This window comes from Aedes aegypti, chromosome 2, assembly GCF_002204515.2.
Source record: "Aedes aegypti strain LVP_AGWG chromosome 2, AaegL5.0 Primary Assembly, whole genome shotgun sequence".
NCBI lineage: Eukaryota > Metazoa > Arthropoda > Insecta > Diptera > Culicidae > Aedes > Aedes aegypti.
Genome location: NC_035108.1, coordinates 63,369,751 through 63,394,760, shown reverse-complemented (window position 1 = coordinate 63,394,760; position 25,010 = coordinate 63,369,751). Strand labels below are relative to the sequence as shown.

The 25,010-nt window shown below is 36.8% G+C and overlaps 1 protein-coding gene across 1 annotated transcript; it reads right to left on the bottom strand.

Annotated features, from left to right (window-relative positions):
• Positions 1 to 830: 830 nt before the first annotated feature.
• Positions 831 to 13,795, bottom strand: LOC110675601 (zinc finger protein 26-like). The gene is made up of 3 exons (XM_021841028.1): positions 13,588 to 13,795; positions 11,565 to 13,521; positions 831 to 1,126 (listed from the first exon to the last, which is right to left on the bottom strand). The coding sequence occupies exons 1-3, from the start codon at positions 13,658 to 13,660 to the stop codon at positions 904 to 906; spliced, it is 2,253 nt and encodes a 750-aa protein (XP_021696720.1). The 5' UTR covers positions 13,661 to 13,795; the 3' UTR covers positions 831 to 903.
• Positions 13,796 to 25,010: the final 11,215 nt, after the last annotated feature.

Below are 25,010 nucleotides of genomic sequence, written 5' to 3'. Positions count from 1 at the left end.
AGGCCTCCAAGCGCAAAACAAAACATAATGTTGGCCATTTATACTTCGGTAGCGCAACTAATTAGAGGATCAGATATAAATGCTCCGTCAGGTAAAATCTCTTAAAAAATCGTGCGTTATTTCCTGCAAAGATTTCTATGAGTAATGCCTAGAATCGGTACGAATAGTATACGAAAATCGGATTCCCAGGGGTTGGCGGGGCGTAATGCGCATTCCAAACAGTATAGTTCACAAATACCGGTTTAGTATGTTTTAGCATATGTTCAATTATTGCGTACTATCAAATGAAATGGAAGAAAGTTTGTATAACATTGTTAAATCTCACATTTGCTGAAATGTATCTTGTCCTTAACTAAAGATTGTAGGCGGGGTAAGGCGATACAAAATCCTAGTGGGCATAATGAAGAAGTCAAGATTTGTAAGGCTTAGATGTTGTTGAATGGAGCTTTCAAATGGTTAAGCCAGTCCACAAAAAGTTGAGGGGATAACGGGATTGAACACAGGTGGAGTAATATGAAATTTGCTGTCATGCCATTTTTAAAGACCCAGAACAACGAAAGTGTACCAGTTATCATCAGTAGTTCTTTAGTCAGCCATAAGTGAATTCTCGAAAACTTTTACATTTTAAATATTTTTTTGAACAAATATAAGAAAAATCGAATTAAGTACTAGAACATTTGATTCCGCTAGAGTTTGTATTCTTTGACAGATACGCGTATTTCGACCTCAACTGTAAGGCCGTCTTCAGTGTTGTGTACTAGACTGACTACACTAGTACTAGTATCGGCCATAGCCGATAGGCTTTCACATTTAAGTAAAAAAAACGTAAATACGGCGAAATTTACGAGACGTTTATTACAAATTTTGCACTACTTACTCAATCATCTAGGAATCACACCAACATCACCATTTATCGTTTGGCCCGTGGTGTCGCTCGATGTGACTGTGCAGGCTGACCTTGTAGTTGAACCTTTGCTCGCACATATGGCACGCATAGGGCAGCTCATTCGTGTGGGTGCGTATGTGGATTTTGAGCGAGCGAGCCACCTTGAACGCCTTATCGCAGTGTGGACAAGCATGCTTCCGCTCATCCGAATGCACCAGTCTGTGCTCGTTGAAATTTTTCCTGAAAAGAAAAGATCCATTTATCTTTTGTGAGAGAGTATTGATAAAAATGTTATGTCGAATACAGAGGCGCGTCCATGTTTGAAACCATGGGTAGGACAAACGTTGGTAAATATTGTGTGCACAATGAAGCCAAGAAAAACTAGAAATTGAGAGTTACTATATTAAGGGTGCAGGATCCGTCATTGATTTCAGAATTTTCAATAAAAGTTTTTTCGTTCAAAATCAAGAAAATTTACAGGAAAATGTGTTTACTGTATTCTATTTTCCAACCGAAACACAGTGAACACATTTTCATCGGATAATTTTTAGCTTTGAACAGAAAAACTGCTTTTTTGCAATTTTTCATCACGTCAATCTGTCATCAAACGGCCTACTTTCCTGCACTGAAGTATGCAGTGCGGGAATAGTCATTACGCAACTGAAACCAGTGCTGTAATGATTCATTACCCAACGCTTTCTCATTACGCAACTGTTTTGAGTTACGTAATGAATCAATACACAATATTTTTTTCAGAAATTGTAAAATGATAGGGAATGCATTCCGATATAATTTCTGATACCCTCAAGTGGTCTTCTACGAAATTGCAAAAAATGTTGTACGTAACTCGTTGCAGAACTCGATTTTTACAGCACTCGTCGCAATTATCCTACTCGGCAAGCCTCGTAGGATAAATTTACGACTCGTGCTGAAAAAATCATCATTCTGCAACTTGTTCCGTAAACTACTATTGAAGTTTCGATGATGACGATGATTACGATGACGGAGCGTTGATCGTTAAAGAGGCTCAAACGCAAAGGATGCAAGTCATCATTACGACAAGACTACGAAAGCTTTCTTTTTTACAAGATATTGAAGGACTGATGCCTGAAAAAATAGTCCTAAAAGGAATTAAAAAGAGGCTGAAAAATACCAAACAGAAAACAAGAAAACAAAACGAAACCTAATAGGATTAATGGGAGCCAGAAAATAAGAGTTTGCAGAAGTACCACAGAAATAGAATTTCTCCAAAGATTAAATTTCTCCAAAAATCATTTGAAATTTTTATCAAGGAAGTCATCAATATCAAATCCAATCAATACTTCTCAAGAAATGCCTCCAGGAATTTCTAGGGTTTTCCAATCCTTCAAGATTTATATAAGAAATAAGATCTTAACTAGAAATTTATCCGAAAATACCTTCAATTGCTCCAGAAATTTCTTCTACGAGTTGTACTGAAATTCCTCCACTAATTCTATGAGATTTTCTAAAGTAAGTCCTGAAGGTTTTTTTTTCAGGAATTCTTCCAAGAATGACTCTAGGGAAATGTCAAAATTTATTTTTCCGAAAAATACATCCGTGAGGTATTTATGAAGAAATTCCTAAAGTAACCTCTGGTAAAACCTGTGTATGTTTCAAAATCATCCTCAATAAACAAGGGCCTCTGAAAGAACTCCTAAACTTTCGAAGAAGGAAGATTTCATAGCCAATTTTCGGAGATAATCGGAAAAAATCAATCGAATCTCGGAATAGTATTCCGCAGGATTTTCTAAAGAAATTTCTCGAAAAACATTGGGCAGAATCTCAAAAAAAAAAAAAAGTACAGTACAATCGTTAATGGAGGAATTAGAATTATTTAAAAAAATGGCTGTAGTATTAACTGGCGTAAAAACTTCAATAGGCTTTTTTAAGTATGGGAATGTTTTAAAAAATATGGGAGGAGGAAACTTGGATGAATTCTTGAAGGAATCCACATGACCAGGCGGAGGAATTCTAGCAGAGTTTTCGTTAAAAAATAACCCTTAAGCTTTTTTTCCAAAACACACCGTCGGGAGAATCTCTTTGGAAATCTTTGTAAGATCTCTTACAGTAGCAACTGAACAATTCGGTTGAAGGAGTAGTGAAAAAACATCTTGAGGAAATTCTTGGATAGTTTTGAGGAAACAAATCAAAATAATACCTGAGGAAATTACTGGAGGCAGTAGCTTTCGAGTTCTGATGGATTACCTGGAGCAAATTCTGGAGAAATTATTCTAAATCGCTGGAAGAATTTCTGATGGAAGAATTGGCAGAGAAATCTACTGCCCATACTCGCATAACAGTCCCATTTATATAGGAAATCCCATATAATATGGGACTGTTATGCGGGTATGGGCAGTCTAGAGGCAGATAATTTCAGAAGTGATCCCTCTATGAGACCCTGGAACTATTATAAATAAAATCACTACAATAATTTCTGAAGCTTGTCCTCGGGGAATCTGAGACGAATTTCTTGAACCAGATATAGTCTCTGAAGGTTTATCTGGAGCCTGCACTTGCACCAGAATTCAATGCAAGCAGAATAAGGAAAACCAGAAACTTTAGAGACCATTTTGGTTAAAACAAAGACTTTTGAGACCTTACATTGAATTGCCGACTTTTTCGAGGCTTGTATTAGAATAAAGACCAGAAAATATCAATGGAAATTTGATGAAATCATTTTTTAAGAATTAACTCAGAACTACTTCCATAAATTTCTACGGCAATTCTGAATCAGCCAAGAATTTCTTAAATGGAGTTCAATAGGAATTGTTCTGAAAAACGTGAAGAGATTCAGCAATAATTTGATCAAGAGTGATCGCACGTTCAGAAAACCCTCAAACCACCACACTCGTATAACGCGATGCGACTGGTCTTTGATGAATCCATAGCTTCTTCCAAAAATTCTTCAAGAATTTTACCAAAGCACTCTGTGGATGTTCCAAAAACTTCCCATGAATTACTTCCAGGAATGCTCACGGAAATTTGTCCCTGGACGTACACAGGGTTGATTGTTAATATTTTAACGAAATCATAAATCATAAACAATGTCATAAAGGATTGGATTCATTAGTTTCTCTAACAATTAATTTAGCTTCTTGTTAATCTTACAATCAATTTCCCTGGATTTCCACTATAGATATTCTCAGTAGTTCTTCACACGAGCCAGAATAATTTGGAGGTCATGAACAAACCATGCCATGCTTAACTATTAATGAGAAACCATGAACAATTTTATCGTGTCTTCCATTCTCCGTAAGAAAAAGTACGACGTTGATCGAGTTTGTATGTATATTGAACAGATGAGAAATATTTTAATTTATTTTTCATGCTTTCTGATGATCCTGTTTGAATTTTATTTTTGTTGAATCGTGGGGACAAACCTTTGTCTGTCCTACCCAGGTTTTATTGTGCGTAGTACATGTCCTACCTGTCCTACCCACTTCCCGCGCACCTGGTCGAATAGGCTTAGAGCCGGAAGCAATAGGTACTAGAGTGCGGGTGATTGTTTCAAAAGCCCTAATATTTAAAAATTCGTGAGCTCTTCTGGATTTTGCTAAACGTTTGAGCTAAAATATTAATATTTAGGAGTGGCGCAAGCAACTAAAAATTCACCTTCATTTTCGAGTTATGTGACCTTCAGTGAAGTTTACAAAACTATATTATTTTCCAAACAATGTTGAAACTTTAAACATCATAATCTTCAAAATGAAATTAATGAAAAGTTTGTAGATGGTACCGCAGAACAAGTGATAATGTTGTAGATGTTACGTCTGTTTGTCTGTGTTCAATGTTTGAGCACAAAATATAATGAATAGATTGGCACAAATGACTGAACCTTTCATTTTCAAGCTAAAAAATATGATCTAACTTTGTTATTTTTCAACAGATTTTAAATTTGATTATTTTCAAAATTAAATTAGTCTTAGTGAATAATTTAGTTCTCACATAACGTTCGTAAACGAAACTATTAAAACAAATTGAGTTGGAGTCAAATTTATACTAATAAGTTGGGTAGTTGATTGAAAAGGAAGTTGATGCCATTTTTTTACAAGTTAGTGCTTTCCTGCGAGGTGTTTGTTTCGCTCATGATTTTTTTCAATTATCTTGAAAAAAAGTTTTCTATATTTAAACAAAAAATGACTTGTGCCCCTGCTGATTTGCGGATGAATTAGATGCCCATCCAAACACAACGCTTTCTATTTATATGCAATGCCTAGCCCGAGATATAAGATAAGTTGCTTCATCTAGTTACCTGAATATAATCCAAAACTTCGATGTTTTCCGGCAGAGGAAGCACTCCTGAATGTAATCGATGTCATAGTATGCCTAAAGATTTTAGCCACTTTATCAGCAACTTCGAGAAATCCACTCAAAGCATCAGAATCTTCATCGACAAATCCGATAAAATCACTTTCTGCATCACTTCCGTAAATACTTGTCGTATTTATCTGCGATTTTTCAGTAAACTTTGCAAAATGAAGTGATACGTTACAACATTTTCATGTTGAAATAAACAATTAATTTAAATAAGAAACATTTATATTTTTGAATTAATACTGCATTGTTTGTTGAAATAATAAATGATTTTGTTGAATCTTTAAATAAATATTGTAGAATCTTCTGCCAAAAGCCTCAGGAGATGATATTAGGAATCACAAATATTTGTGTTGATACTATAAAGCAATTTTATTTAATTAACGAAAGCTGGTAAGCCGTCAAACAACAAAAAAAAATGTTTTCTGAGACTGCACCATCATGCAGTGGAATTCTCAACTAACTAATGTGTAACATACGTATGTACTAGCCCTTCCCCTGTTGCACAAATTTACCGACGAAAGTAAAGTCTTATGTTTGAATATCAAAAGTTTGTTCTTAAAACAAAGTTTTGATTTTCTATTAATAAGGGGATAGAGACATTTTACATATTTGTTACATTTGGCTTGAATGCCCTCAATGTGATTTTTGAAAGTTAAATTCTTATCTAGCATGAGCCCTAGATACTTAACTTCATCTGACCAATTTATTGGAACCCCTCTTATCGTGACAACATGTCTACTTGAAGGTTTCAAATAAAGAGCTTTTGGTTTATGTGGGAATATTATTAGTTGAGTTTTGGAAGCATTAGGAGAAATCTTCCATTTTTGCAAGTATGAAGAAAAAATATCCAAACCTATTTGCAATCGACTACAGATGACACGCAGACTTCGTCCTTTGGCGGAGAGGCCTGTGTCATCCGCAAACAACGATTTTTACATCCCTGAGGTAGCTCAGGTAAGTCAGATTTGAGAATATTGTATAATATTGGTCCCAAAATGCTGCCTTGGTGAACACCAGCTCTTACAGGAAGTCTTTCAGATCTGGAGTTCTGATAATTAACCTGAAGTGTACGATTTGACAGATAACTTTGAATTATTCTAACAATGTATGTTGGAAAATTAAAGTTTTTTAATTTTACGATCAAACCTTCATGCCAAACACTGTCGAATGCTTTTTCTATGTCTAGAAGAGCAAGACCAGTAGAATAGCCTTCAGATTTGTTGGAACGGATCAAATTTGTTACACGTAAAAGTTGATGAGTGGTCGAATGTCCATGGCGGAATCCGAGCTGTTCATTGGCTAAAATTGAATTTTCGTTAATGTGGGCCATCATTCTGTTCAAAATAACCTTTTCAAAAAGTTTACTGATGGAGGAAAGTAAACTGATTGGACGATAGCTAGAAGCTTCTGCAGGATTTTTGTCTGGTTTTAAAATTGGAACAACCTTAGCATTTTTTCATTTGTCAAGAAAATATGCTAATTGAAAACATTTGTGGAATATATCAACTAAAAATGATAAGCTACTTTCTGGAAGTTTCTTGATGAGGATGTAGAAAATTCCATCATCGTCAGGAGCTTTCATATTTTTGAATTTTTTAATAATAGTTCTCACTTCTTCCAAATCAGTCTCCCAAGCATTTTCGAAAACGTTCTCTTGATTGAGAATATTTTCGAACTCCTGAGTAACTTGATTTTCAATTGGACTAGTAAGTCCTAAATTAAAATTGTGCGCACTTTCAAACTGCATAGCAAGTTTTTGAGCTTTTTCGCAATTAGTTAGTAATAATTTGTTTTCCTCTTTCAATGCCGGTATTGGCTTCTGAGGTTTTTTCAAGATTTTAGATAATTTCCAAAAGGGCTTAGAGCCAGGGTCCAATTGAGAAATTTTATTTTCAAAATTTTTGTTTCTTAATTGAGCAAAACGTTTCTTGATTTCTTTCTGCAAATCCTGCCATATAATTTTCATATCAGGATCGCGAGTGCGTTGAAATTGCCTTCTCCTCACGTTTTTAAGACGGATCAAGAGTTAAAGATCATCGTCTATAATCACGGATTCAAATTTTACTTCACATTTTGGAATTGCAATGCTCCGGGCTTCAACAATGGAATTTGTTAAAGTTTCAAGAGCATTGTCAATATCAAGTTTAGTTTCTAAAGAAATGTTAACATCAAGATTAGAGTCAACATACGTTTTATATATATTCCAGTCGGCTCGTAAATAATTGAAAGTGGAGCTGATAGGATTGAGAATCGTTTCTTGGGATATTTGAAATGTAACATCAGAATCAAAATCAAAATCAGCATGAGTAATCAGGTGGCTACAAAGATGACTAGAGTCGGTTAAGACCAAATCAATCGTAGATGGATTTCTAGAAGAGGAAAAACATGTAGGGCTATCAGGGTATTGAATTGAGAAATATCCTGAAGAGCACTCATCAAATAAAATTATGCCGTTGGAATTACTTTGAGAATTATTCCATGACCGATGTTTGGCATTAAAGTCACCAATGACAAAAAAAATTTGACTTATTGCGAGTCAATTTTCGCAAGTCAGTTTGGAGCAAATTAACTTGCTGTCCAGAGCATTGAAAAGGCAAATAGGCAGCTATGAAAGTATATTTACCAGACTGTGTTTCAACAGAAATACCTAAAGTTTCAAAAATTTTAGTTTCAAATGATGAAAACAGTTGATGTTTTATACGCCCATGAATGATGATTGCAACTCCCCCACATGCCCCAGCAAGTCGATCGTTACGATAAACGAAAAGGTTAGGATCTCTTTTGAGTTTAGATAAAGGTTTTAAATACGTTTCGGTAATAACTGCTATATGCACGTTATTAATTGTAAGAAAATTAAACAGCTCGTCCTCTTTACCATTCAGAGAACGAGCATTCCAATTTAAAATATTTAAATTATTATTTGGATCCATTAGAAAAACGTAATCCAATAACAATTTGATTTGTAAATTTTACACCTACTTGGACTGCTTCAGTCATAGTGGTGGCTTTGAACATTGCATCAATCATTAGATTCAATTGTTCAGTTAGAAAATTAAAATCAGAGGCAGACATGTCATGTGATTTCCCATTAAAATTTCCGGTAGACGAAGATGCGGAGTAGGAATTACCTGTGGCGGTAGGGTTTTTTTTCATTTGATTTGAAACAAGTAGAACGGGTACTCATGGAACGAATAGGGGAAGAGTTCAAATTACCTGCTACGATATCAGCAAAGGATTTACCGTGGGTAGATACATTCGAAATTGAAAGATTCGAACGGCTACCCGACGGATTAAAATTAGTTTGTGAATGAGCATGATTATGATCTTCCTGATGGGTATGATTCCTAATCAAGCGATCGTTAACTGAAAAATGAGCATTGTTCGATACTCTACCAGGCAAATTCCGGAAACGACCGTTATCGTAACGGATATTATCTTTCATCTGCCTGGCACAAGCCTCAATGACTCTTTTGCGTGAAGGACAAATCCAAAAATTGGACTTATGATTAGCCCCACAATTAGAGCATATGAACTTGGTGGTATCTTCCTTCACTGGACAGACGTCCTCGGCGTGAGAAGAACCTCCACAAATCATGCATTTAGCATCCATGCGACAATTTTTTGTACCATGACCCCACTTTTGGCACCGACGGCACTGAGTGGGGTTCTTGTAATTTCCTCCAGGTTTCTAGAAATGTTCCCGTGTCACACGGACATCGAACATAATTCTTGCTGATAATAAATCTTCGAGCTGTTTAGTAGAATACCTATAAGTAGATGAAAAAACCGAATTTAGTACTATACCATTTAATTCCACTAGAGTTTGTATCCTTTGACAGATACGCGTATTTCGACCTCAACTGTAAGGCCGTCTTCAGTGTCGTGTACTAGACAAAGTCGAGTCTAGTACACGACACTGAAGACGGCCTTACAGTTGAGGTCGAAATACGCGTATCTGTCAAAGGATACAAACTCTAGTGGAATTAAATGGTATAGTACTAAATTCGGTTTTTTCATCTACTTATAATTCTTGCTTTTTCTAAAGCTTTAACATTATTTAGTTCTTTTTTGTTAAAGTGAACAAAATAATATTCTTGAGAAAGCCCTTTCCGAACAATGCCAGATTGGGTTCTCTTTTTCATAATGATTACTTGGAATCCAAGTAAATCATTTATAGAGATGTATCGAATATTCGGCCGACCGAATATTCGGGCCGAATATCTCGATTTTTTTTTATTTTGCCGAATATTCGTTCTGCCGAATAATGAAATCCGTTATTCGGCCGAATAGGCCGAATAGTGACCGAATAATAACAAAATAAACTAAACTGTAAAAAAGTTACGAAAATTTAAAAAAAAATCAATAATTTATTCAAGTGATGACCGATTTTTTTCTTTTTATGGACACCTTGAATAGATTTTGATGCCAAATATTGAAAAAGTGAGAATTTTTCTGTTCTATGGCGTTACCATTTTCTGCAAATCAAATTGCATCTCATCTTGCAGGAGCTGTAACGTACCGCTTGGCTAGTTAGAAGCGTTTGAAAATTTGTTTTAAGGAAGAGACACAGACAAAGCAGAGATGCATCGAAGCAAAACCCGGCATTTTCAAGAGCACAAATCTAAAGAATCAGACAACCGTTTGTGCTGAAAATTTAACTTTCTGGTCAATCGCTGGTGTTGACCAATCATTCAAATATTCAGCGCAAACGGCTGTCAGGTTCTCTAGACTGATGCTCTTGCAAAATCGAGGTTTGGCTTCGATGCATCTTAGCCTTAAAGTCCGTCAATTATCAGGACTTTCTATACGTTCTATATTCTTTGCAAAACCTACTCATCACGTTCTTCTATTATCATGCGAATCGGGGGTCTGCGATCTATTTGCCTCATTTTTTTAATAGTAAAACAAATTTCTTAAACAAAAAACAGCAATAGGATACAACTTCCTAGCTTCAGAAATACATAAATCCTCATGATTTCTGCAAACGGTTTCAAAAGCTCAAGAAGACGATCATTCATTTCCATTTATACTTCGTTTAATTCTTCTGCTTTCCCTACTTAAAAAAACTGTCTTTTTTATATTGACATAGAATTAAGAATGTAGTTTTTAATAAATTGGACGCACATACGTGTGTTATTCGGCCGAATATTTGAGTTTTTTTTTACCGAATATTAAGTCATTATTCGGCCGAATGTTCAGCCGAATATTCGTTTGGCCGAATAATAATATTTCAACTATTCGGTATTCGGCCAAAGGCCGAATAGTGCTATTCGGTACATCTCTAATCATTTATACCATTTTTGATCTCTTCAGGTGACTTATAGTCACTTGAGAGACCTTTCAACTTTGAACAAACGTTCAGTTTTGTCGTCAGAAGTAAACAAATTGTGCTTCTTCTCTTCAAGATGTTTGAGAAGAAGTTCACGATCTTTAAGAGTTTCCGGCAAAACGCGACTGTCTCCTTTCTTTGCGATTTGGAAGGAAACCTTGATTCCCCTAATGGAGTTCAAGATCTCCTGCCTAAATCACCCAAATTCGGAACAACTGACCACGATAGGCGGCACTCTTTGCTTCCTCACTTGAATCAAAGAGCCTGGGCTAGAGGCTGCTTCGATTTGGTGTTCGGAAAATTTGTCTAGAGCAACAAACTGATTGCTCATTTCGATACAATTATTCATTTCACCCTTGGAAGAAAGTTCGCATTCCGGAGAAACGCAATTTCTTCCATTCTTGCCACGTGTAGTGACAGTTTTAAAACCCACTTTTTTGGAAGGAAGTAGTGAATTCAGAGATTCACCCTTCCTTTTGTTTGTTATTGATACCATGTTTAATTAATAAACGAAAGAAGACGTGACCTTCGAGAGGTTTTTTCCCAAGACGGTGTCCAAGAAGGATTACCACCGCTAGCTTTCGCCAACGGGTCCAACGAAAAATCGAAGGCACGGGTCCAAACAAGGATCGTAAAGGGATCAATAGTAGAAAAATAGTACTGAAAAGTACTGTTTTAGTAGCACTGAAAAGTACCGTTTTTAATTTTAGCACTGAAAAGTACTGTTTTATTGCTTTAGGTAGTTTTTAAGAAAACTTCCAAGAGCAGAGAGAATTCGTGTACGCACAGCACGAAGGTACGATGCGCACTGATGAAAATAAATCATCAAATTTGTATCACAAAACTTATAAATACGACTATATGGAAATCGCCTATAGTGCCTCTGAAGCTTAATATTTATGGCTCAATCTTCGAGGTTTCTCTTTTAATGTGAATTGAATTCAGAAGAGCACACGAACTTTTAGTTTTGAGAGCTTGCGAAAAACAAGCCGCACCCAAATGGGTACTTACCTGGCCCGGAACTTCTGGCCGCAGATTTTGCACTCGAACTTGGCCTCGCCATGTACGATTTGGATGTGCGATGTGAGCGAGGCCTCGTTCTTTAGCTGCTGTCCACAGATGGAGCATACGCGACCTTCCCGTTCGCAGAACTTCCGTTCGTGCCTGATGCGAGTGTAGTTACTGAAAAAGGTATTGTCGCAAAATTTCCGACACTTGTATGGTCTGATGCCTTTGTGCCTGTTCACGTGGAACGTTAGTCCCGAGTTATCCAAAAAGGTGGCCGTACAAATCGGACAACTAACGTACTTTTCGTTTGCGGGAGCTTCCGGTTTGCAGCGCATTTTGTGAACGTTGACCGCGTGTTGGCCATCAAAGTTCCTGCCACAGATATCGCACGTGCAGATCGTTACTTGGTAGTGGTCCACCTCTAGGTGTTTAGCTTCTTCGGCCGCTTGGGACTTCTTCCTGCCCGATTGGAAAACTTTTTCATCCACACTGGACATATACTCGTCGAGGGCTGCATCCGATAGTTCATTTACGTCCGCAGGCCTTATATTGGGCGACTTTTTTCTCCTGGGGTTCGCAATTTTGGCTTTGGTTGCCAACAGATCTAGGGCTACTGTTTCATCTTCTGTGCTAATTTTGGAAGTGGTCAGGACGTCCAAGACTTCGTATAGGTTCTTAACCTGCACTTGATGCTCTTTATTCAGCACACCTCTCTTGGTGAAAATTTTTGGAGTTTCTGGCTTTGATGTCAGGAAATGCAGCATTTCTTCTCCGCTTTGTACACAAGTTACTATTTCACCAGAACCATTTTTGGATGATTCTCGGCTTAGTTTTTTTACTTTACTGACTTCCTTTTTCTTGCTGGATTTTTTGCTGAGCTTTGTCTTCTTTATCTCCAAACTTCCTCTAGCTTGAGTTAGTTTGACCTGTTCTACAATGTTGGCCTTGGAAACAGGTTCAGCGGATTGTGGTTTCGTTGCGAGCAAATCGAGCGCCACAGCTTCCTCCTCAGCAATGGTTTTTGATTCATTTAGGACGCTCAAAATATCTTCCAAGTCTCGCTCTCGGTTTTTTCGTTTTGTCGTTCGGTTACTTGTAACAGTTTTCGACGGTTTCGTTTCCATTTCTAAAACTTCCAATAAAGCAGGATCTTCGTTTTCACTATCCGTGGAATAACTCTGAGCATCGTCAATCATTTCGTCTTGAAGGCATTCCTCCTCGCAATCCGATATTCCGCTTTGTATGTCTTGATCTTCTAAAACCTTTGTCAAGTTAGAAACTTGCTCTACTTGCTTGGCATCTTCAGGCTTCGTTCTTTTGATCACCAATCCCTTTGGAAGCTTGTTCAATAACTCATCTGTAATCGTAGGCTTTGGTACATTATCTTCTATTACTGGTTCTTCCGGTTCGGTAGCTTTCTCCTCCCTTTTCGGAACGATGAAAATCTGTTCCACTGGAGCCACAGATCTGTTCCTCTGCGAAACATCCACTTGTGCATCAATGAGTTCAATGTGCTTCCAGATGAGCTTATAGTTTCGTACGATCCAGTCCAGCGTTCCCTCGGACATCCATCCGTCATCCCGTCGAAGCTCTCCATTCAAACCCGTAGGAAACGCCTCCAGATTGCTAATAGCCTTCCAACAGCACACCTTAAAATCCGCAATCAATTTGACCAGCTTCCAGCACGTGAGACACATTGTGTACTTTTCCAGGTCCACCTCCAGATCGAGCGCCTGCTTCAATTTCCGCTTAGCCTCGGCAGGATCAACGGCTTTCGAGTTCAGGCAGGGCGCGAATTTGACCACTGATTTCGGGGGACATTTCCGCAGACAGAGTACGCAAAAGAAACCCGGTTTCACCGGTTTTGGCTTGACGGGTTTGGATCTATGGGCCAACAGGTCGTCCAACAAGGACTGGTCGATTTCGACCGGTTGTGGCTCGATTTTGACTTCGGAAATATCTGAAAAACGAGGAAGGTTGTTGTCATAATGAGAGTCCTTTACTCATAATTGATTTACGTAGGTACCTATTGAATCGATCAAGTCATTGAACATCGATGAGTGTTTTGAGTTCAAATTACTCCCAACACCTGAAGACATTATTGTTGTTCCTCTGGCTAACAAACTTATTTGAAGAAACCGAAGAAACCGACTAAAATCACTAAAATAACTAAAATCTTTTTTCTAAACAAGCCTCTGTTTACTAAACAAAATTATCAACTTCGTTTGCGTCAATTGACACTTATCTACACACTGTAAGATCAAAGTACCCACTTTGAAAGAAACTATACACGGAGAAATCAGACTACCCAAAAAACAAGTTCTTTTTACGCAAATTTGGGTAAACTTTTTACCCACGGTTGGGTTGTTTTGCTTCTCTCGCAACCCTCGCAACAGCGATGTTGTCAAAAACAGAGAGATACGCACCGACCCAGCGTCGAAGTTCAATGGAATAAGCCAAATTTGGGTTCTTTCGAGTTTACCTAACGTTAAGTTATTTTAACCCATCTCTGAGACTTCGAAAGCTAACACTGGGTAGATATTATTTTGCGGCTGTCAAATAAAAACAACCTAAGGGTTATTCATATATTTCATAACGCCAAAAATGCTCATTTTTGATACCCACCCACCCCCTCGTAACGCATTTTGTATGAATATTTTTCAAATTTTGTATGAGCTGTAACATCCCAATGATACCCACCCACCCCCTTCAGCGTTATGAAATTTGTGAATGGGCCCTAACGATAGGTATATATCTGGGAGGGAGAAACCAATACAAAATTTCTGTACGTCATAGTGAGCGGAGATTCCGCTGTCACGAACTGTCACTGTGAGCCCAGATCTCAAACATTGGACTAACATGAAAAAAGCGCGTAACTGATTAAAACACATTTTCGTATTTCTTCAAAAGTGATAAAAATCGAATGAAAATCAATTCATGCACATAACGCAAGTAATGTCACGTGAGCACCATTTAATCTGATTGAACATAAAGCATTGAAAAACGCATCGTTCTACTTTTTCTAATGAAAATTAATATTTAGTGCTTAGAAAACTGTGGCCCTTTTTTCATGTTTGTCAGGAAAGATCGAAGGTGCGCAACAAAAGGAAACTACCGATTTTCTCGAAGCCTGCCTTGATTGTTGTTGGCAAGCTGGAGTTATCTTGCAGTTCAAAATAAAGTTGTCTTATATTTCGTGTGTAGTATCGGTGCGTCCCTCCCAGGTATATATCAGTTAACCCAAATTTGGGTTATCCCACGGAAGAGCCGAATTGCGTCAAAAAAGTCAAAGTTGGGTTTATTTACGGCTCCGTGTAGGGAGAGATATCGAGATCTGAGAATCGAGATAAAAACGGGAATAGGGACTCCCTAGTTTTTGAACGTAAGGTTATTGAATAGAAGTAATAAACCTATAGAAGAAGAATGTCGCTGGCGTCGCTGTCGGAACATCTTTTGCTGGCGGAGATAGGCGGGTATATAAATGTCAACGCGAAAATGTATGCAGTTCGACACTTATGTACCCAACATGTTTCTGAGCGAGAACAAAGGGAACACCAGCGACATTATTCTTCTGCGGTTTATTATTTATATTGGTAATTGTATGCAAAATTTAACGTTCAACGCTCCGTCATCGTAATCACCGTCATCATCGAAATTTCAAAAGCAGTTTTTCTGTTCAATGGATCATTAAAATAACCAAAACGGCCGCTGTGGAAAGCATAGATAGCGCCACTGTCGCCTTGTGTGTATGACAGAACAGCAATGCTGTCACAATGTTAAATCTCATATACAGTGGCGCCTTTGTTTTGATGCGGTGAGCTCTGACAAAATCTACCTTCAATGATCCATTCCAAAAATTATTCGATGAAAATGTTTTCACTGTATTTCGGTTGAAGAATACACTGAAATGAATTTTATTGTAGAAACAACTGAATCCATGGTAAAATTAAGAACTGCACCAACGATTTTCAACCGACTACATTAATCTCTTAACTCTACCATAACATAGTCAACAAGAAAATATATTCTGTTTATTTAACCAGAGTTGTAGTATTTATGACTAGAAACATTCTAGATTTGACAAGTTTGGCATTGTACTTTTCACCATACTGTGTTGTACGGTGGGTGTCACGGATTGAAATACAATGCTTTGTAGTCGCGGCTACTATGGACATAGTCACATTTACTACACGACTCAGTGATTTTTACCAGATAATAGTAAACTTAACAGATTTTTGTAGTCGGTTGAAAATCGTTGGTGCAGTTCTTAATTCTACCATGGATTCGGTAGATTATACAACAAAATTTGTTTGCGTGTAGAATACAGCGGGGATTCGCTCGTTCGGGGTCCGCTACATGGAATGACTCGATGGTTGGATCAGGTCCGTCACACTCGGGCTCAGATTGGGTACCACTTCTAGTACTGCATTTGGTCCCTCTGTAGTACAAAAGGTATCCAAGTTTGACAGATCGCAGTACACTTTTCACGGCATTCTAGATTACCTTATGAGCTATAAAATTTTGGGCAACTGCAAGGAACATGGGGGTCTTTAATTTGTCTTTGGTTGGATGTTCGCTGGTTGGAAAATATTCCAACTAAACAGCACTCAAATGTCAACAGAAAATGTCAAACTGACTTTGACGTCTGATGGGAAGTATGCACTTCAATAGAAAAGTAATAGCCTATCTCGATGCGAGGGAAATTTCTTGCAAGAAATGCTCAAGAAGAGCATTTCTCTTTGATCGCAGTATGCAGTTGAAAATAAATGTCAATTCAAATGGGGCTCACTGTAGAAAATTTCTTGACCATTTCTTTCAGCAGAAATTTTTACTTTTCTTGAGCTGAACAGCATACTTAGCTTGAGTGCCGTCGCATTGAAGTCTTCATATATAGCACTAATGCGTATGTATATGTGCGTTTCGTGACGATTTGCTCTTTAGTGTTAGTTGTGTTAGCGTTAGTGTGGAGCATTTTCACCAGCTGTCAGTCGTGCCAACTAACGGGTCGGATTCGCTAGAAGGAAGGCAGTCGTGTTACAACCAGCGAATCCCCGCTGTACAGTGAACACATTTTCCTGTAAATTTTGTTGATTTTAAACGAAAAAACTGCTTTTGAAATCAATGACGGATCCTGCCCCCTTAAGCAGTGATGGCATTTTCCTCAGTGTGAGGGAGAGCGGTGTGTATAGTTACACGCACTCTTGCTTTCAGAGTGAGAGCACACTCACAAGTTAATATTCACCACCGCTGATATGATGAGCGCACTGACTGAGGGAGAAGAGATGATCACTTGTATCACTCAATACTAGCATGCACTAGGGTGTAATTAAAGAGCACCGGCGATTCTCTACGGTGAGCGTATTTTGTTCACCACAGTGAGCACCAAGGTGAGCACTGCAGAGCGAGCTCTACATTTTGCACTGGAGTGTTCACTGATGTGATGGATTTAAAACGTCGTTGGAATGATTAGATATTATATGGATGTTATTTTTAAGGACGGCGGCACCGGAAGTTTAGGTATTTGCGGACACGCAGCCGTCTGCTAAGAATTGAAACAACCGCGGTTTTGCTCCCATTTAAATAAATCTTTATGGGAGATAACATTGCGGTGTCTTATCATTCACCGCAAGGAATTTGGGGAAAATGCGAATTAGTCAATGTTATTATAACACGATGCTATTGTTGTTCTCCTTCCGGTTGTCACGCAGTAGGTTGTCGCTCCACCGACGCTGTTTAAGCGAGCTTTTCCACATGCATTGTCAGAGGCGCGGCCACTGGAAATTGAAAGTTACTTTATTTGAGGGGCGCAAACGCAAAAGTAAGGGTTCGTTCAAATATTACGTAACACAATTTTAGACACCCTCCCTCCCCCACGTAACAGCTTTTGTATGAGAATTTTATTTTTTTGTATGGACCGTAACACTATGTAAGACCCCCTCCCTCCCCCAGTTGCGTTACGTAATATTTGAACGATCCCTAAGTAGGTCACATTTTGGTCGGTTTTTAGATGAGTTGAAGTAACCTACTGTTTCCAAGCGCTCTAACGATATTTTCATGTGATTTTTTTGCTCAACAAAAAAATAATTCCCGGTCAAAACGTCTTCTGAAATTCAATCAATAACTTCTTAAGAAACTTCTGGGGATTTCCCATAAAATTGTCTTTTAGGTTTAATATAAGAGTTCAACTAGGTATTTCTCTAAAAATAACTTCAGCAATTACTCCAGACATTCCTTCCAAGATTTATACATACATTCCTCCAGTGATTATTTGAGATTTTGTCAAATAATTATTTTAGTTAGTTCCCCAGGGTTTTCACTGTAGACATTCTCAATTCTCACAAGGCAGAACTCTCGGGAGATTCATGCACAAATCATGCCATGCTTTACTAGGCATGAAAATACACTGGAAAACCTTATCGTGTCTTCTATCATTTATAAGAATAAATACGACGTTGATCGAATTTGTATGTATATTGGACAGATGATAAAAAGTTTAATTTATTCATGCTTTCTGCTGATCCCGTATTTTTTTTTTTGTTGCATCGTGGGTAGGACAACCCGTTCTTTCCAGGTATTTTCATTATCACAAAATATATTTTTTTACAGTACCGGGTAAGAAGTTAAGCACAGTGAAATCGCTCAAAATAATAGTAGTTTTTATAATAAGAATATTTGCTGTATTATGAGTGATTGAATTTTTCTTTACTCATCGTTTCAACAATTTGCACCCAAACTATAAACTTATAAACAAGCCAATTTTTATAAAAATGTTGCTAAACACAAATTTACAAAAGATAAACTACTATTATTTTGAGTAATTTCACCTGGTCCTTGAGTTTTTCACCACTACGATGATTTTTTTTTTTAATTTTGGAATTGAGAATATTTGTAGTTCTCCGCCAAAATTTTATTCCGATTACTCATAGGAAAACTAAGTTACAACCTGCCAAAGTTGAGCATTTTGTTTGAAAATCGGCTTTCACTACTATTATTCTGAACACAGCTTTTAATCGAAACATAAATATGATCCTTCAAGCATAACAAAGGACAATCATAACTCAAATGTTTGAATATTACCCATGTAATATTCAGACATTTGAATAACGATCGTTCTTTTTATGCTTTTAAGATCAAAAATACGATTATTAAAAGTTCCATGTCAGAGCTGCCGAACGTACGGCCCGCGGCGTCATTTTGTACGGCCCGCGAAGAGTTTAAGGATTCTTCTCATAGCTGTCCCGTTGTTTGTTCTACTTATTTAAGGTTAAAGAAGACTCTGTCTCTGAATTATTAAAAATGCAAGTGTAAAGGGTGTAAGTGGCATTTTGATCGATTTCGATTTAAGGTTACTGTTTTGTATTTTAGATGATTTTTCTGTTAAACAGAAAAAAAACAACATAATTCGTAGACTTGATTTTTGGCTCTCATAAAGTTTGTATGAAATGAGAAATTGCTGCAAACACCAAAAATTCGTTTTTCTTAAAAACAGATTTTTGTCACTTTCACCCCTTTGCTTATGAACCCCTCAAATGATAGAATTTCAAATTTTGAAAACACTGAAAATTTTGGCAGTACCCTTCATTGAGGTTAATAAGCAATCAAAATAATCAATTTGAAGTTTATAACGAGAAACCATACTTTTCAATCCTTGAAATGATTTTATGAAGATTGCAAGAACACTTTGTCATGTTTTTTTTTCTTCGATATTTGTTAAGAAAAGTGATTTTCAATCAAACTTAAATATTTCGCGTACAGTATCATAAGGGCGTAACTGCAGTCATCGATTTTATCTGAAGCTAATTACTTGGCCGGGCGACTATTTTCGATTCCTTTTTTTAACTCAGTAGAAAGTATTCATCATCCTTCATCGTACTGAACCGTAATTTTTTTCTAAAATCGATTGAATTTCGTGCAATAATGCAAAAAAATCGACGAAAAATCGATTACTGCAGATACGCGAGATGTGTTACAATGGAAAAAATTGCAAAATTAGTCACAAAGACTTGATTCTTATAAAATACATTATTAATTTTAACGGAAACTTGGGCTAAATTCTTACAAAACGATAAGCGGGGTTACTCTGAATCATTTTTTTTACAAAACTCTGAGGATGGTTTCCACATAATCCTGGTTAAATTTACGACCGGATTCTGAACATAATTCAGGACTGATATCTCATAGATTCCGGAACAAGATTGAGGATGAAGATTCTGATGGTATCCTAGAAACAATTCTTACAGAATCCTGGATTATTCCTAAATGTCACATAGGGTTCTCACATATCTCTCGGCAGAATCTTCAAATAGTATTGGTTTGGATCGTGACAATTTTTTTAGTAAGTATCTTATAACATCTTAGACATGATTCCAATATCAAATTTAAGGCAATTTTTAACTATTCCTGGACTCAATTCTGTCGCAGTCTTGAATACAACTGCTTTGTAAAATCTTTATAGAACCTGAGAGGGATTCTCACTAAATCCTTGTAGGATATTCAAAAACGATTGATCTTATCATTTTTTCCAACAGAAATTTCATTTTTCTTAATCGTTTAACAAATATGTTGGAAATACTTTGTTCCGCCGCGAAAAATTATTTCTGAAATCTGGTCCGCGGTTCAAACATTATAAGGCAGAACTGCTCTATGTGTACAAAACTGGAGGCCATAATGTTTTGCATTTTATATGACTTTGTTTTATCAAACAACAAAAAAAAAATGAAACAAGTAGAAATAAACCCCTACTCAATGATCTTCAGATAGCTAATCATATAGGCTACCACTCTGCCGTTTAGTCACTCTCGAATGACACGTAAATTTGTCAAATAGAAATCCAACAATATCTGCACATACTTTTACCCGAGCAGAAGGAAATTGCTACTGAACACCAAACTAAGGTATTCCATATCAGATAATTTCCAATATTCACAACATGAATGAGGTATGAAACAGCTCTGCATAAGAGGTAAAATACCCAAAATATTCTACAAATTCGTGCATATTCTACAAATATCAAACTGATAATTAATTCATAATACATAAAGGATTTTCATATGAGAGTGATTTTTTTCAATAGTAGTTCAATACCTCAAGCCATTCTTAATAGCTGTCGAAAACCGCAATGAGATATTTTTAATTGTTTTCAACATATTTTTCAATATCATAATTATACCAAGTTGCATTGACTACTGAAAAATACCTGATTAAGGTATATATGGTATGCATCGTAACGTGAGAGTTATTCATTCCTTCTCGGGTACCTATCCATACTGCTACGGTGGCAGTGTCACCCATGTTCATCAGAATTTGTCGTCGGCACATTTCGGAGATACATCAGTTAGGGTGATCAAAGTATTTTGGACAGACCGTTACGTGTATATAATTTGGCCATTTACGACAAAACCAAATGGAAGTGGCCAAATTATATACGAGTAACGCTCTGTCCAAAATACATAAAACACCCTAGCTCTAATTCTTGATGCAGTTTTGAAATGTTTTGAAGTAATCTATTTGTTCCTCATTTGATAATGATACATTAGCAATTATAATTATTACCCAGCAAAATTATGTTTACATAACTGAGACTTCAATACAGTGATCGCTTATGGTTTATAATGCATGAGCTCCCGCTTTTCGTACAGCTATGAAGGCTTTATACATTTTAGACAATTCATCATACAATTTTAAAATAGTGATAACACTTCAAAAAGTTTGCTTTTCTATGAACAATGTTAAATGGCGTTATGTTCAAGATTTCTTCGAAGATTTGTTTAAAAATAACTGCTTGTCCCGAAGATCTCAATTTGTTATGGTAACTTTTGGCTTCTGTAAAGAATACAACATTAAAATTGTACATCGCTTTTTCAAATATATGCTGAGATATATTATATTATGCTTTAAGCCATTCTCGCCCCTCAGATCATTGTCACCCCCGTCGACGGTATATGTTGAGAAGTTCCCAAAATCGCACATTTGCCCTAATTTTCAATCTGCAAATGTTTCAGGAAAGAACAATTTGAGTTTGATTAAGCATCTCAATATTAACACCTATAAGAATGAAGGGGAAGGTTGCGGTGCTTACTAGTAAGCATATTTTACTTCATTAAGGCCTTTTGGTGCGTCATCACTAAATGGCTTCTTCCAAAATCATTAACATATTGTTATGATAGTATTGGTATTTGCAGCATCGATGAAATATAACTGCTTATCATTTGATTTATAGGATAATTTATGCGAAGAAAAATGCTTCAGGTGGTATTTCAATATTTAATCAACACTTTCAGATACAGCATTATCAATTTAGCGACAATATACATGAGATTTATATTCTCGAAAAAAAAATATCCGATTTTATGCCGCATTTCATTGCCTCACACAACTACACTTGTAAATAGAAGGTGCTTACCTTTTCCATTGTAATTCTGCAGCGAACATTTGTGTTTTGGATTTCATATTGCGTTCACTAAACAATTTCCTTAAAGGAACACATTTCAAACGGGAATCAAATATTCATAAAGTTTTATCAACCGCAACACTCAAAACTATTATGGCGATGGTTTTCACTTGCTGCGAATCGACGCCGCCACCGCACAGAGACATGACTGTGTTTATAGTCTAAAATATTCAACTTTTTTCTGTTGTATTAATTTTCAGTGCGGAAAGGTTGGGCAAAGCATAGAAAGTTACAAACACCATCTCTACGAAGCATAAAATCATATCAATTTGGACCACCCAAAATAATTGAAAAGCTCCACAGTGCGATGCGTCGGGACGCGTCTATCGTGTGTGCACAATCATCGCGATCGTTGAGCCCAGTGATGTCAGAGTTGCTATCTGTAAAATCATAGCATTTAATGTGAATTGATCACAAAAATCATTAAAATTTTATTAAATCAGTGATCTTGTGATGGAAAACTATTTGCAAAATGATAAGTTTTTATAATATACAGCAAATGTTCCGAAAACAAGCATATAACAATTGCTAGAAAAATCTGTCACCAAACACCTGGCAACACCGTCATCCCTTGCAAACATAAACCGTACCGATGCATAACAAAAATATGCGATAAATCTAATTAAAAACAGATAAATTCCGTTGCCCTTCATTAAATTGTAATGTTTTATTTGATATGTACGATTGAAGAGTTGATTTTGATTTCCAATACTCGTCAATCTACTAAATTTCCCATGTATTTACACAAAAATATGCTTAACACAAATGTTATTTTTTGTTTGTTTGTTTTGAAAATATACATGGAAAGGCGACACTACTACTATTACATCAATGATGATTCTAATGATTCTTTGAGTTACACGCCGCTTCACCTTAACGCGAAATATTGTTCGCGCCCAGCAGGGAATTTACATATCACCGAGCATAGAATAGTGCGCTCACCAGCCATGCCATGCACTGCAGTGCCGCACTGGCGTGTATAACACTGGTGAGTTCGCCGGAGTGAGAGATCTGTAGCGCGCGCAAAATTCATTTCACCAGTGTGGTGAGTTTCCGATTTCTCTTTGCTCTCACCACTTTCGCACTCGCGCGCTCTTGAATGCGTGGTTCACCACAGTGAGTGTATGTTTTTTCTCGCATGTGGAGTGACTGGATGCTCCTCAGTGAGACTGATTCACTTACACACTAGTGCTACACACTGGTGAAATGCCATCACTGCCCTTAAGTAATGTACACGGCGAAAAAATGTTTAAAAGGTGATTCATTTTAAAACAGTTTTAGAAGACAGGTTGTTATTCTTCTGAATTAATTTTCTCAAAACCATATGGAAGTTCATTTCGTCGATTTGAAAAAGTAATCGAGAAATTTTACTTGAGGGCTTTACGCAGGCTGATTTGCTACTGACAAAGAATCGCCTATCTCATTTTTTCTGAACGTAGTAGATTGTGCGATATTTGCCAGAAAACCATTCGTCAGAAAACTATTCGCCAGAATGACATCTGCCAGAAAATCATTCGCCAGAATGTACCATTTACCAGAAAACCATTTGCCAGAATGTACCATTCGCCAGAAAGTAACATTCCCCAGAATTATTTTTCTTGGCAATTTTGATCAATCAATGATGCTGAAACATCTCGGAATACAAAGATGGAGCCGTCAGAATATTCAACTTGTGCCACTTTCCACATCTTCAATTGCACTAAATTGAAGTAATAGTACGGTAACAATCTCGTTCTTCTCATTTCAAGCTTTTTGCTAGTGCACTGAGCGGAGACAATATAACACTGTTATTCTACATCTCTTGCGAGATGTTTGCCTATGAGGTTTTGATACAATATTCTAAGCTGTTTTACCTAGTTTTAACTTCGAGAAAATTGCATTTTCTTTCACCGCGAACTGTTTTTCATCAGAATATGATATCTTACAGAATTTCTCGTACAATTACCAGACAATGTTTGCTTTTCAATGGACAGTTTATTGGGGTTGTGCTACTTTCTCCCGAATTTCGTTTCCCTGAACACCAGTTACGCTAATGCCAGTTCCTTGACTACCCTGTTTTCTCAAGTAGCCTATTTCCTCGAAAATGTTTTGGCTTTTATAACTTATTGTATATTTCAGGGTGATGAAAGGTTGTTATGATATGCACCCTTCTTTTTTGATCAGCGGTTCTTTAAAGTTCCTCCGAACTCAGCATTTTTTTCTTGTTTTCTTTATTGTTCTTTTTTGTTCACCACTTTGTCTCTGAAGATTATTTCTTATCTACTTTGTACTGCATCTATTTTGGGACCGTCCATAAACCACGTGATCGATCAACAGGGGGTAGAAGGTGGTGGTTCTATCCTAACACAGCTTTCCAGTTATTCAGGAGAATGGATTGCGGGGAAAAGTGTCATTCGGATAACTGATGTTCGGGGAATTGATATTCGAGGGAACAACATTCGGGTAAAAATAGACCAAAAGGTTTTTAGTTATAATGGTCACCTAAACTTCAGTACATGAAAAAGAATTCAAAACAGAGTCATAGCCTATCGCTACTTGATACGGTTTGGAACAAATACGAAATTCTTCAAATATAGGATGTTCTTATTAATTTTACAACTATCTTATTTGTCTGAAAGTTCCTGAAAGTTGTTATAGTGAATGTAACTTTGGTTTGCGAGAGGATTAATTGCATTAACTACTTCATCGAATAGACGGCACAATTAGTTGCAACGTATATCGAAATCTTGTAAATATCCAATGAACTAGCCTTTCAGAAGCAACAAATATTAAAAGAACAGCTTATTATGAAAAGAAGGAAGAACCACTTGTGAAATATTATAAACCTTATTTTTCTGTCAGACTTAATAATATTAAGAAAACAATAATTGTAACTGAAAATTTCAGCAAGAAAATCGTATGGAATTTACTAATTATAATATAACATAATCTCATGCCTTAACATCTGTATAACAAAAGTTGCAACATATATTGAAATCTCGTAACTATTCAATGAATTA

What these genes read in the sequence shown, in the direction of transcription:
- LOC110675601 (XM_021841028.1), bottom strand. Translation starts at nt 13,660, where the DNA reads ATGTCTTCAGGTGTTGGGAGTAATTTGAACTCAAAACACTCATCGATG. An exon ending in TGACTTGATCGATTCAATAG is followed by an intron (nt 13,522 to 13,587) that starts GTACCTACGTAA and finishes CTCGTTTTTCAG; the next exon opens with ATATTTCCGAAGTCAAAATC. An exon ending in GGCCAGAAGTTCCGGGCCAG is followed by an intron (nt 1,127 to 11,564) that starts GTAAGTACCCAT and finishes TTTTCTTTTCAG; the next exon opens with GAAAAATTTCAACGAGCACA.